Genomic DNA, 14,738 nt, shown 5'->3' on the forward strand with positions numbered 1-14,738 from the left:
GGCTGCGGCGCTCCCCGCCCCCACGCCTGCGCGAGAGCACCGGCGGCGGCGGCTCCCAGGGGCGGGTAGGCCTTAGCCGCTCCCCTCCCGGGTGTCGGCGGTGGTGGTCAGCCGAGGGGTCCCGTCCCTTTGCTGGTGATTATGCGTGGTCGGCCCTGGGCCGGTGGTCAGAGCTCTTCGTCCAGAGGCCGTCGAGTGGGCAGCGACCCCTCCTGCATCTCTCCTTCAGCTGATGTCCCCGCCGTCCCCCGCCTAGGCTAGAGTAAGCTGAGAGCCCGCTACTCGGGAAGAGGGAAATCTACAGCCATGTATTTTCTCAGCGGCTGGCCCAAGAGGCTGTTGTGTCCTCTGGAGTCTCTGGAGCAACCTCTTCGCATCCAGACGGATCCCCAGAGAGCTTTCTTCGCAGTCTTATCCCCATCTCAGCTAAGCATTTGGTACTGCAGAGTGAGTATCCATCCTCCTGTTAGCCCTCAGATGCCAATTGCCCAGCTGAAAAGTCCTCTTATCTGTAAAATGTATTTTTCCGTTCCTGTTCCAGAAAGTGTTGTAAAATTTGGGACTAAAGCTTACAGAAAACTTAGATTATTTATGGAACAGAGTGGTTAAGCCACGATGTTTACTGATAGCAACGTCGTGCTAAGAAAATAGGTAGGATCAATCCACCTGGAGTTAACACCTGTTATTCCTGAAAATCAGACTTCTAACCAACTTTTTAGACTTTAAATAGCGCTTAAGCTTAATATAAAGACTGTTTGTAGCAATGCTTTTTTTGCAAATATGCTTCATGTCTCCTGTCTTCGTTAGATTCTGTTTTATGTAAAAGAACATATGAATGTAGATGATACGAAACACCTGTTTTTATGAAACACAGAACAGACTGTAACATTTTCTGCAATTATTTAACACAGAAGTTCACAAACTTTTCTTTTTATGAAAAGTTTAAAAGTTTTGCAGCCCTAAACAGAGGAATTGTCATGGCTTTTGCATGGAATTTACAGCTCTAGCAACATCCAGTTTGATACTGTGAATAACTGACATAAAGTGCCTTGCTTTTAATTCACTTTGAATTAATGTGACAACAAAAATGGTGTTTTGTAAGTTTAATTTAATGCAGTCAGTGAAACAGCTGTGTAGTTTTGATGCCACAGCCTTTTAAATACTGCATAGATTAGACCCTAAATCTGTCTATAAATGTCTCAAGCTCCACATAATTTAGAATTTATCTCAGATTACGGGAGGAAACGAACAATCCAGTTTTAGAAAGCTGATAGTGAAAGGTATCAAATGATATTCATATCCTTAAAATCTTTAAGTTACGCTGAGATTTTTTTCACTTTACCTCGTGTTGCGTTCTGCGTGGCTGTTCATTCGTTGCTGGGTGAGGTGCTGATGTTTTGTTTTTAACCTATATAAGTATCCAAGTAGGACGTATCAGCGAGTAACTATGCTGTGTGAACATCATCATGTGGCCTCTCTTTTCTTAGGTTTGTAGCACATCGTGTAGATGAAGTTTATGCTTTTCTAGCTTTTGCCAGTTGTTAAACCTATCGTTGTAGTCTGTGAACATAGCACAACTGATCATCTTTTCCAGGAGAATACATAAAAAAGAATAGGCTTGGAGAATGCTTCTCAACATGTGCCCTGGTGCCTAGAATAATAGTTTACTTCTTGGTCTATTCCTGAGGACGACGTTCATTAACTTACATGCTTGGACTTGTTTTGAAATGTTAAATGTTGTATAACTGGCTGCAGACAAAGCACTAAACCAATTGACTCAATGCAGAAAAGTTGAGCAAACTTACAGGTCATTAAAATTTTTAAAATATATTTTAATTCAATATGTAATGCATGCTTTTGAGGAAGTTGCTGACTTTGCCAGGATTGATCACTGACTTATCTTAGACTGAAAAATGTTACATATATTACAATCTCACCACCTTTGTGGACATCCAGCCGTTAGCAAAATCCTGTAAGACAAGATTTTTCTCATATGGACATTTTTTAATTTCTTGCATTGTTTTGATGCATACAGCTCAGATTTTGGGTGTGCTTGGTTTTGTTAGTTTGTTTAGTTTTGAAGGTGAATTTTAAAATCATGTGTTGGACTTGTAGAAAACAAACTAAAATTATTGCATTCCAGAAAATGTTTTGATTTGTCAGAAGTATCTTCTTCGGAACAATGTTAAATTCTGGTCAGGTTGAACTAATTCAATTTCTTGAAGTAGAACAGCCTTCAAGCTAATGAACTTGTTGAGATTATACTATCTTAAATATATATGAAAGATTTCATGGAACTAAAGAAGGTTTATCCCAAAGTGTGGATTGTTTTCTAGCTTAGAAACAATATAGGTACTAAGATTAGAAACTGGGGTAAGTGGTGTAGGTGAAACCAGATGGAAGTCTGTGTTTTTGAGCCAAAAAGTCCTTGACTTTTTTGCATGTTATTTTATAGGGAGAGATTGGATTATGGCTAGAAAAGACCACTGATAAGTGGTGAATGTTTTTTATCATGCACCAGTATTGGTGAAAGATTTTTTAGCATGCACCCTCAATATATGTATATTTATTTTCTAATTATATGCATGTTCTACTGTTGTACTAGTATGCACATCATCAAGCATACGCAATGCAGAAATTAAAAACTAGAGTAGAATAGAATAGACTGTTTCAGTTGGAGGGGACCTGCAACAATCATCTGGTCCAACTGCCAGAGAAATTCAGGACTGACCAAAAGTGGAAGTGAGTTGATAAGGATATTGTCCAAAAGCCTCTTAAACAAGTGACAGGCTTGGGAAGCCTCTTCCAGTGTTTGAAAAGAGAAGAAAAGAATGAAGTAAAGCTGAAATAAACACATTTTAAAATGTTTATTTATTAATATTACAAAACATATTTTCTTCTTGCACCCCAGTGGGTTATATTAAATGCATACCACTTTGGAGACCACTGTTCCAAGTATTTTTCTTAAATCTGTGGTACCTAGGCCAAAAATTTCTTCTGAAGATTCATTGACATTGAGAGCAAATTAAACTGTTTTCATTGACATTGTTGGAAAGCTTGTCAATGTTTTCATTCTGGTAATGTTAAGTAGTTGGATGCTTGAAATGAGAAACTTCGATTAATGAAAGAAACTGTCTGAAATGCTAAAATGAAGTATTGGTGTTTAACAGATTGATTTGGGAACTAAGGTGAGGTTTCACAAGGCAGCTGTGCAGTCCTGAGTGTTGTGATCTTTTCTGCTTGCACCTGTATTTTAGTGGCTATTATGGTGGACTAGTGACTGCTTTTACAGTGTTGCTCAACTTGCTGAACAAATAGAAGCCGTTTTTGGTTTTTTGGGTTTTTTTTTCGGCTCATGAAGGGATCAAAGGAGCACTGTAGTTGAATCGATGAAAATGTTACTCCCTTAACAGTAGTGGCTTTTAATTTTAATTTGGTTTGGTTATCTCGGGAAATAAGAGCTTGAGGCAATACAGGGAATTCTAGATATTCACCCACAGGCCTCTAGATATTAAGGGAAGATGTATGCAACCAAGGAAGGAGGTATGATAGATGAGAGGTGTTCCCTCTGTAAGTGTTGAAGAGTGAATTGTGTGCAACAAGAATAGTCTGACGTAGTTGTATGTATAAATATAGTTCAGCATTTCCTGTGTTTAATCTTAAATGGTGGCAATGACAGGAATAAGTACTGGCCTTGAATATTTGATGAAAACTCCCAGAGGTTGTTGGAGTACTATGACTCTGCCAGTCAAACCCAGTTTTGTAAGTTCTTTGAAGGCAAGAGTAGCTTGCCTCAGCTACTCATTTTGAGGAGCATTTCTTAATTACCCACGTGCTTATCAGTTTATGATTTACATCTACTCTTGTTTTCAAACTTTACTATTGTTTTGTAATGATCTGATGTTGAATCAGATCACGCAGTGAACTATAAGGTTATGGGAAAGCATGCCTGTCAGAATCCTAGATTGTCAATCTGTATTCATTCTAAATGCTGAGTACGTCTATATTCAGACAGCTCTCTTAACTCACTCTTTTCAGTCTCTAGCTGTTGCAAGTGTTAGAGCTGAACTTGATATGTACTTTAAACCCAAGCATACATGTTACTTAAACAAATAGAACATAACAGGTGACTGCTTCTGTTAGAGACGTGATCTCTGTAACCTGGAATTTTGGCATGCCGCAAGAGGAGTTACTTGCGACACCAGTGCTTATAGCTCATATGATATATGAGCAAATACATTTACAAATTTGCATTTTTTTGGTAATTATTTTTGTTAAAAGGGGCCATTAAAAGTTTTAAAAAATGTTTTCACCTTGCTGTCAGGATTATGCTTTCATCTCAGAACTGCAAGCAGAATAACTTACTGAATTATTGTATGTGGCCTTTTCCTCAATAGGTTTAGATACTATGTAGCATTTTTTAGCTGGAATTTGATTGCAAAATGGACAACAGATGTCTTGATAATGATATAAGTGGCTGTGTATTGTGAACAATATGGCAGAGATAGCATCAGTGCAAACTAAGATGTCTTGCTGCTTCTTCTGTGTTTTTTTTCCTTAGTAATTTAACTCCTGAGATGCTAACCTCTTACTGATACCCATCAGTCTTTGTCTGAGAAGGCCATTTCTTTTTATGTGTCAATAACAGTAACAGTTATGCTGTTGCATCTGTTACAAAGATGTATTTGTGATTACATAATTGTAGAAATGAGAAATACCTGCTAGACTGATGGATGTATTATGCAAAATGTAAAATTGTCATGTGAATATTAGTAGGCCTTACCGGGTTTTCAGTGTCTCCTGTATTAATATAAAATAGATGACTCCTGAAAGACATCTCAGAATTACTTGTACGAAGAGAAAAGCATCCTCAATTATGAGTTTTGATTGTCCAGTTAGTTTCACATAACAGAGTTGTTTGCCAGTATGAGATCAGAGATGATGTTATAGAGTCTATTTTCCATAACACACAATTCCATTTAATCCAAATTTAAGCACTTGGCAATTCATGGAGTTGAGGAGCAGCAAAGGTCTGTAGAACATGGCCTTTCTTACTGGATGTTTTTGAGCAGTAGGTTAGCTGAAAACTTTCATTTGGGAAAAGTAGTGATTGACAGTTCTGATGCACTTCAGATTTTTGAACTCTTTCACAGTAGCTTATGTGGGAGCTGTGTCTACTGTGTTTGTTGGATGGATACTCTGCTGATTCTAGGCTATCCAGCTGCTTTTAAAACTGAATTAAAGGACATGTTTTTGTAATTAATCTTGATTTTAGAAATTCTATTATCACTACCTTGTATCTTGACAAAACAGTTTTTTGTTGTCTTTTTTTTTTTTTCCTTTCTTGTCCTTGTTGATGAATTTTCCTCTTCTGATGGAGGCATGCATGCATGCTTTTCTTTTCTCCATCTATCCTCTGTGGTTTATTAGTTTATAAACCTACAAAGCTTCAGCCTTTAAAGTGGAGCACAGACTGACTAATGACAAAATAGGCTTTTGTTCTGGTTTCTCCCAGTCTTGACTTTGTCACTTAGATTGTAAGCTCATCAGAACAGTGTGTTCTTGATTTTTGTCTTGTGCCTACAGCCTAATGAAGCACTGAAGGATTTGTTTTATAAAACTAAACAGAACATTTGTGTTTTGTTAATTTTTGATGTCTGAAATACTGGATTTTTAGGGGATGAGAATATTAGGATTTTAACAGATATGGCCATGCAGGTTCTTGTATTGATGCTACATTAAAAACATCCAACCCATACATAACACCATGTTATCAGCTGCTAAGTGTTGCATGTTCTCAGCAAATACAAGAATTTTGTTTCTAGACATAACAGTTCTGAAAGGCAGCTAGTATTCCAGATATTCAATGTCTGAAAGCTATAATTAAATGTACAAAAATATTTGGAAAGTAAATTAGTAGTAGTAAGTTGGTGGCGTTAAAAAGAGCAAAATAAAAAATGGAGTTCAGAAGTGAACATGTTGGCTATGGGTAGGCTAGGGAAAGCATTCAGACCTTCTCAGTGTTCTTGGGTATTATTTGGATTCAGTGCAACTTTATCAGTATTTTAATCATTCAACTTTTTTCATATGTAAGAATTTGAATGTGACCGTATCAGCTGCATGATGCAACATTCTTAGAATTTAGGCAAGGATGTGATTTTGTTATTCATGTTTAATACAGACATAATAACTTCTTCTTCATTTTACATAAAAATTATGGGAGTGCTGGTGTCTTACAGGAACATACATAGCCCTGAGCAAGAGTATTACTTCATGTTTTCAGTAGTTTTTTGGATGACTATAAATGGCAGTCTTCCTGTCATGCTCTCTTTCCTTCTGGGTTCAAGTGATTTAATGGTAAGAGAGCCAACTAAAAATAAAGGAATGATAGGAAGTTTCAATGACTGAATGAGTACATGCTGTTAGGTGTTTACTTCTCAAAGTTAGTCCAGTAGTTTTCCATTGTATTTGCTGACCTATTTAACATGTTCAATCCACTATACATATAGTTTGTCGTTAACCTGCAGGAGTCAAACCATAGAATTAAAATGAGGAATTCTTTGTTATTTTATATTATCAAACAAACAGTGATTGTACCTTTCTCCAGTTGGTAGCATTTTCTTTGAAGTCCTTCAGACATCTCAGTTAGGACAGAGACTTGTTCCTGTGTGAACTACTGTTCAAGTCTGTACTACTTGTCCTATTTAAAGATGGACTGTTTAGAGCAACATTCAACCCCTTGGTTTAGGGCTTAAATGTCTACTTGATTTGCATTTACATCAGATAAGGTAGAATGTTTGTATTTAGAGAAATGGAATGGTAATATCCCATGTCTAAGCTTGCTGAGAGAATTTGCAGCATTTGTATATCTTGATAGATTTCTTCTTAAAAACTACTTTATATGGTTTGGTGTTACGAGACTGCTTATGGTGGTCGTAGTTACAGCTTAAAAAAGGGAAATGGGAAATATATTCTATTTTGTCAGGGAGAATTAAGTAAAAGAGTAACAATTTTATGTTATTTCACCATGGGTTTGGTTTTATATGTTGTTTTGTGGTGGTTTTTTTAATTGTTTCCTTAAGTATTTGTCCTGATGTTGATGCAGAACTCACATTTCTTAGTGGAAAGTCCAAAGGAATTCTTAATGTACAACAACAACAACTGATAATGAAACAAAAGTGAGTTTTAAAGTAGTTTGAGCTAGGTATCTTTGCTCATGAAGCTAGCTTGCTACCTTACTATTTCATAAATAGTGCAATTCCTTTATTTCGGTATTGGTCATCCAAAACACATTTGCTTTCATCTGTCTGATGTGAATGGTGTCATAATATCACATCAGTAATAAAAGGCATGTTTTGCGCTAGAAAGGCGTTGCTGAAAAGCATAAAGATTTTAGAGTAAGAGCTTCTGTGGAAAGTGCTCTTGTGAAAAGGTAGCCAAGGTAGCTGAATGATGTGTGAGAAGGGAAGGAGATGAAGTAAATTTAACTCTAGGAACAAGCAGTTCTGTTTCTCTCTTTTCAGTATCATTAACTAGAGCACTAGTGAATTTGTTTACTCTTTAGTAATAATACTACTATATTTTTTTAAGGTTGTCCTTTCCCCCCCTTTTTTCATTAATTTTGTTATCCTGTGAGCATCCAGCTCCACTGTTCTGTTCATAAGTAAGTGACAACTTATATTTTGCCTGACCTTACATTCCTCCTGAGAGGCAAAATGTATATCAAAATGTTACATTTTCTCTGCAGCAGATCATAAAATGCCAGATATGATTCTTATCTTTTTTGGGAAGCTTTTGCTAGTTTTAAGTTGCAGTTTGAGTAAAGACTTGCTTACTCAGTTCTTCCGTAGTTTTCTGTTCTTTCTTCCTTAAGAACTGAAGGTGTTTGCTTTTGTTCATTAGACATTTTTTTTTTAAACAGGTCTTTATGTGTTAGGTCACTTGCTATATTTCTGGAATCACCTGTTTCTCAAAAAGCTGTGGCAAGCTGATTTTAAGCATTATAAAGAAGGAGGATCAATATCTTGGCTTATTTGAGACAGTGTGCATGTTTTATTAGTTGTGCTTAACTAGATTTCTTTATAATTTTAGTAGCCACATGCAGAAGTGTTAAGAGGAAAAACACCATGGAGTTTTCATGAAGCTGACACGGAGAATTGTTTTTTTCCAACAGAAAAATATGTAAAGATTTAGGGAAAAAATCTGTGTAATAGAACTTAAACCTTTACTGTTTCTATACAGGCTATGATTTAAATATCTAAAACTAACCAGAGAAAAAAAACAACCCAAACCAAAAAACAAACAGTATTAGCTAGGCCTTTATTTCTGTTAAAATGTGTGTTCCATGGCTTGCTCTGCTTGGGACAAGTAATTCAAATTAGGCTGATATACTCCTGTTTATAGAACATACTCCTGTGCCTTTTATACGTCTTCGATCACTTCAGATGTAAAATAACTTTTTCTTGCATGAGTAGGCTATCAAGCTGCCCTTCTAGCTTTGTATCAGTTCACACCTTTATGGGAAGCTTGTAAATGGGGTTAAAGTTTGTATGTTAGGGTTTTCCCCACTTATGAATTAATGCTTTTGATTTCTGGAGAATGTGAAGATAAATTGTATCAGTGAAATATTTATGGTTTAACCATTAGCTAGGCAGCCTTTGTGACCTACTGGGTTAGAAGTGGATTTACTTTCTAATAAGAAAAGAAGCTACTTAAACTACAAAAAGATAGAAATGATTGATTGCACTCTTAATGTTAACTCCTTAGTCCTCATCTGTAAGGCACAAAATGAGATCAGTCTAGAAATCAATTTGTGTAAATTTTATAGCTGCTGTTCATGTAGAACGTTCTTCCAGGTTCTAAGGTGTAATAGCAGCTTTCTTGTGAATAAATGTCACGTTACAGTATAAATACTGTCATTATGTTCTCTAAAAGTATCAATATAGAAAGAAAACTTTTGTGCATTAATAAGCTTTGTAACTTTTTTTTTTGCCTGCTGCTAAATGCTTGAAGTGTAGAAGTGCTTTAGGATCAGGGTCCATATATATAACGAAGAACGTTACCAAGGTTGTACTGTCACTAGGCACTTTTTCTCTGTATATCTAAGGCAGTTAATGTGAGTCTAAGCCAAGCAGTGAAAGGCTATGTAGCTCATGAGAAAAATTAATAAGAATCTGTTAATAATTAGTTATCTATATACTGTTAGATAATTCATTTTGCAAATATCTGCAGGAGAAGCCACATGACTATGAAAAGCCGGTTTAAATAGTTCTTAGGTTAAAGATTAGTTTGCTTCTTATACTTTACAGTATAAATATTTAACTTTGTTTTTGATAGTTCTGTGTGGGTGTGAAATGTAAGTAATAGTGCCGTTTATAGGATGCAAAGCCATACTGTGAATTCATACCATGATTCAACATACCATACTGAAAATCATACCAAAGCTAAGACTGCCTGTGTGACATTAATTCAGCTCATTATTTATATGTATGGTGAAAACATTTGATAACTTTGTTTCATACAGTTTTTCCTTTTAAATTAATTTGTTTGTAACTCCACTTTTTCTTAAGGGAAAGTAAAGTAACTGATTCCTAACATGGTGGTAGTTGATACCCACCAAATTCTGGGGTAGCAGACACTCACGTGATTTCTTGGTAGAATTAATGTTTTTACATTTGTTGTGCCAACTTTTGCGGTTTGAGCAAGTGAACTAAGAGCAATAGTAAGTTGCCATCACTTGTGGTTCTAGTGGTGGATGGCAAGCTTTGCCAAGCAGTTTCAAGATTACTTTCAGCAAAGAGAGTTGATTGCTGTTTAGTCTTTGGTTCTTTTCCAGGAGCTGGCTAAGTGTGCTCTTTTTGGTATAGAGTTTGCTGCCGCAACTCTGAAGAAAAATTGACATTGGTAAAGTTAGGGAAAACATCTGTTATGAAGATGAGGGGAAGCTTCTTTTAAAAAAATATAGCTGTTTACAGTTATATCACAATATAACAAACATGCCATTCCTTCTATATATGAAATGTGATTTTTATTTTTTTTTTTCCCCTCCAGCCCAGTGTATTAATTGTAAGCTACAAGGAACTGGCAAAAGCAGCTTCTCAGTTTGGACCTTATAAAGAAGCAGAATGGCGGCCTGACAGCACCATGATAGCTGTTTCAGTAAGTAGGATTTTCACTTGCTATGGTTAAACTATTGCAAAGAGAGGTTTTTATTACCATTTTCTGTGCTTACACAAATTTGCAGATTGTGTATACATTTAATTGATACTTGTCTTGTGAAAATACTTAATAGTACCTGGGTTTTTTTGGATGATAGAAGCTTACTTTAGTAGTTTTCATCAATTCTTTCTCTTGAACACTGATATACAGTTCTTTGTATTAAAATAATATTTACATGTATTGATGAGGGGTTATCAACCATCTCATTATGTTAGTAATCTGGTCACAAAGACTAAGGGAATTTAAACACATGTGATTGGAAGAAATAGTTTGAGGAGTTAGGTGACATAACTATATTTAGCTTGATAAATAGGGTTTACAGACGTTTCAGAAAATTTGGTCTTAAGAGGATGAGACCGTTACTTTATTAAGGTGCAGTATCTTTTGGTGATTAAAAAAAAGAATTGCATGGCACTGAGAACACAGAAACAAGATAGGTTATCATAGACTCTTCTGTTAAAAGTCATAAAGGTAGAGATGAGATATTGTCTCACATGGAAATAAAATGTTGTTTCATAGCTGGTGCTGTGCTCACAATAGTAAAGTGGACTATTTCAGCATCAGCATTTAAAAAATCGAGCTGCATGGTAGACACAACAAAGGTGGGAGTAGAGTATATAGCAGTCAGAATATGGGATGGTACTCTTGGTGACTTTTGGTCATGTCTTAACGTTAGGACCAGATCTTAAATTGGCTAAGTTTATTTTTCTAGCTTTTAAAATCAAGGCTATTGTATGTAAGATTTTCTTATGAGAAGTTGCAGAGGAAAAGAATGAAATCATGAAACTTCCCCATTAGAAGCTGATTATGTGAAATTACACACTGGATAACTACTGTATTTGTTGGTGCACTGACTTCATCTCCTAATATAAACCATTTTTTGTGCTTGAAATGATGCCTGTAATGCTTTGTAGTTTTTAAACCAATTAGATATTGTTATCTTAGTGGAAAATACCAGATGGTCTATGGAATAGTTTGTGTCTCTACCAATATCATCATGACTCTTAAGTCAACTAAACTTCCTGTGATCCCGTTTTCTTGTGTGTGAATGCAGTGGTAGACTTTTCTGAGTAGTTGGTTTAGGATGTCCATGTGACCTAAAAGGGTCTCATGGAATCAGTGCAGTAAAGTATTTCTGTTTGTGTCAGATTATATTTATAGTTAGCAAATGCTAATAGTTACCAGCAAAGGCAGAAAGGAGACTTCTGTAACATTTGCTATAATAAAAAAGAACTCTTTGATTTTACAATAGAGCATATAATCACAAGTAAACTATCCAAACACATTTTAATTATACCTTTATGCAGCTGTTCAGAAGAGACATAAATTGTTATATTATTATTATGCACATTATGTTTTTTTCTGTGATGTTGGGATCCATTTACTCAGGAGACCTTGTGGTTCAGCTGACAGTCAGACTATCTTTATTTTCTGCCAGTTAAGTTACTGTACTTTCAAGTTTTTCTGCAGCTAAATTTTTAATGTTCTTTTTGGTAGATACTGTCAGAATCTAGATGCCCATAAACTCTCTGTTTGTAAACTTAAGTTTTACAAATTAAGGTTCAAAATGGTCAAACAATTTATAAAATAACGAGTGTCATGAGATTTCTAATATTTTTCATGTTTTTTATGCTTATATTGCATATACATGTGTATGTATAGGTGTATACATACACATTATATAGTCAGGTGTGGGTTTTTTATGGTGGTTTTAACAGCAGTTGTGTTTTGCAAATTTTTTTAATATGCTTTTGGAAAATATATGAAGTTTAATTTGAAATGGTTAATGAGTCCTACTGAAAGAGCACATTTAAAAATACTAGTATTTTTGTTGTAGAGAGGCAGGACAAAAAAGTGGGTTTGGGAGATTAATGAAGAAGGTGTTTCCACTGATTCATGATACTTTTATCCCCAAATAAAACTGTGAACTTTTTTCCAAGAGAATAAACATTTTTTCCCTTCTTTGTGACTTTTTCTTAAGAAGAAAACTAATGAGTACAAATGAATGAGCAACAGCAAAGGAAGTTATTAATTAAAAAAAGAATGGTTTGTACTACTAGTTTTGTTGAACTGAATTAACTTTAGTTAATTACGGAAGTCCTGTGCAATAGCTAAAAATACTAGTTTGAGGGCTGAGTTAGGTGATTTAGTTTCTTACCTGTTATTACCTGTGCTCTTGAGTTTCACAATAGCAATAGTTTTATGTAATAATAAAATTGTGTTGTGCTTTGTTTTTAAGAAGGTGAACAAAAGGCTTAGTATGTACTTATTAGACAAGTGGTACATTCACCTTTTAAAAATTATGTAATGAAGGGGAATGTAGTCTGGATTTATGTCTGCTAGACCAGTGATATACAGTGGGTTTTGTTTCTGGCTGCCAAGGTATTCAGAACATCTCTGAAAAGAAATCACTTGGCAGGATATGGTTTGAGGTAATTCTTATTTTTGTTCTGAAGGCAGACTTTGGTCTAGTATATAAGGCTTTATAAAATACCTAAAGTAGCTTTAACAGTGTGCAGTTGAACCAACATAAGCAGTTCTTACACTGTCATCATCACCTAGCAATTCTAACTTTTTTTTACTACTGGTATCTCTATTACTAAACTGTTGGCACATTTTCTAAACTGATCTTTTTTCCCTGATATTTTGTAGTTTCTTCTGTCATATTCCTGCATTTGTAATTTTTCCAGTGTTATTGGGAAATACTTTGTTTCTTGTCTAGATTAGTACATATATTCAAGGTAGCTAATTCTAGTAGTCAAAGTTGTGAGTTGCGTCAAGATGCTTCAATACAGAAAAATACGCAAGGCATTTAGTCCTGCTGCTGCTACAGGCAGTCCTGAGATACAGACTGACTGCACTTCAGTGTGCATTCCCATAGCTAAGGCAGAGCTTTATTAAACATTGTAGGATACAAGACATCATGTGGTGAAATCCCTTGCAAGGTACTGTATGTTTATACTTTTGACTGTCAGACTTGAGAGTGATCAGAGACAGGATGACAGTGATGGTTACTTTTAAGTTTCATTGCAACGCAGGCATTTCTAAAGCAATGTGGAAACCTCTGTGAACAAATACGATCGATTTGCAGGGAGCGTATGGTTGAATGCTTCTTCATTTCATCCAGCTCTTCATGGAATTTGAGGTTCTGTTTAGAAATGAACCTGTAACAATAGCAACTTCGTGCTTTGAATGGTGTTCGGTAAGGCCCTTTGTACCTTAATATCAGTATAAAGATACTTCACAGTATTGTTTTACTTTTCCTTCCAGGATAAGATAACTTACAGGTTAAATATTTAATGATGTAATGGAAAGAACCTGTAAAGATATTAGAAATGAGCACATTTCTTTACCACATAATACCTGAACATGATATTACTGCACACAGAAAAACTTCCATTTATTTTCTGCCTGTCTCAAGCTCACCATTGTGGTTTGGATTTTATTCTTGCATGAGAAAGATACTCACTTTGAATAAGATTAATTGTGTTTCTTGGACTTTGAAACCAAAAAACAATTTTCTTTCATGATAAAGCAAAATGTCTGACTAGGGAAAAACATGGCATCTGTGGACTGATAAACTAAGCTGACAAGAATATTACTTTTTCCTTTATTCAAATGAAACCAACCTTGCAAAGCAACGGAACCATTCATTTCAGTGGTTCTTGTCTCCAGTCGTAGTGCTTTGGGTACATACCCAACCTATATTAAAATGATTGACTAGAAACACATTTTAACCAAATGGCATTTGCCAATAAATTTGTGCTTTTAACAAATCATACTTCTTTGAACAGCTAATCTTATTGGTCATCTGCCTCCCCTGTGCTTATACAAACACTGTATCATCTTCTAGTCATGACTGGAACATCTGATAACTAAATGATTTATATTTGTTTGGTGAATAATGTTAATAGTTTGAAGTCAATGTTCTAGAATGACAGAATATGACTTGAGATTGAATTATAGTAGAATTTTTTTCAGACATTGGAATATTTTGAAAAGGTACTGTGGTATCTAAAGGTATTGCATGACATGAAGTTTTTTTGAAAGCTACTTAGATGACCAACATTAAGAGTTAGTGCCTAACTGCTTTGCACTCTGTAGTGACCATATGTTTTCAAACACCTGGAGGTCTTTTTCTGAGGGCTTGGTACCTTCTACTACATCCTTTCTGCATTAATTCTTTTAGTTGGTGAGAATTTTCTGAGTTGGTGCCCAGGTTCTAAATATCTGATGTAGTTCTTTGGTTGTGTGTATTCATTTGAATCTGAGGAAAATTTCCATACATCAACAGTGGTGTTTTTTTCATTTTTCTACCTAGTGACTGATCTATTCAGTGAGATTTAAGGGCTACTATGAATTTTACCTAGAATGAGTTGCAGTGCAGTTTTTTAATATATCTGAAATGTGATGCGAGTGTATGTTTGTGTTCTGTATATGAAACATGTAGAAATCACAAGAGCCTGTATAGATTTTACTCATGCAGATAGACTAGATGCATACCTTATCAGTGTTTCTCT

At 35.4% G+C, this 14,738-nt stretch overlaps 1 protein-coding gene across 4 annotated transcripts in view; it reads left to right on the top strand.

The window, feature by feature from the left end:
• The first annotated feature begins 6 nt into the window (after window positions 1–6).
• RIC1 (RIC1 homolog, RAB6A GEF complex partner 1) overlaps window positions 7–14,738 on the top strand; it is a 56,009-nt gene continuing 41,277 nt past the window's right edge. For all 4 annotated transcript variants that reach the window (XM_026866762.1, XM_026866764.1, XM_026866763.1 and 1 more), the window contains exons 1-2: window positions 7–447; window positions 10,051–10,158. In XM_026866762.1, coding sequence (XP_026722563.1) covers window positions 307–447; window positions 10,051–10,158 — 249 coding nt within the window. In that variant the 5' untranslated portion in view covers window positions 7–306. The remainder of the gene's footprint in view (window positions 448–10,050; window positions 10,159–14,738) is intronic.

This window comes from Athene cunicularia (genome assembly GCF_003259725.1).
Source record: "Athene cunicularia isolate RWA chromosome Z unlocalized genomic scaffold, athCun1 chrZ_part4, whole genome shotgun sequence".
NCBI lineage: Eukaryota > Metazoa > Chordata > Aves > Strigiformes > Strigidae > Athene > Athene cunicularia.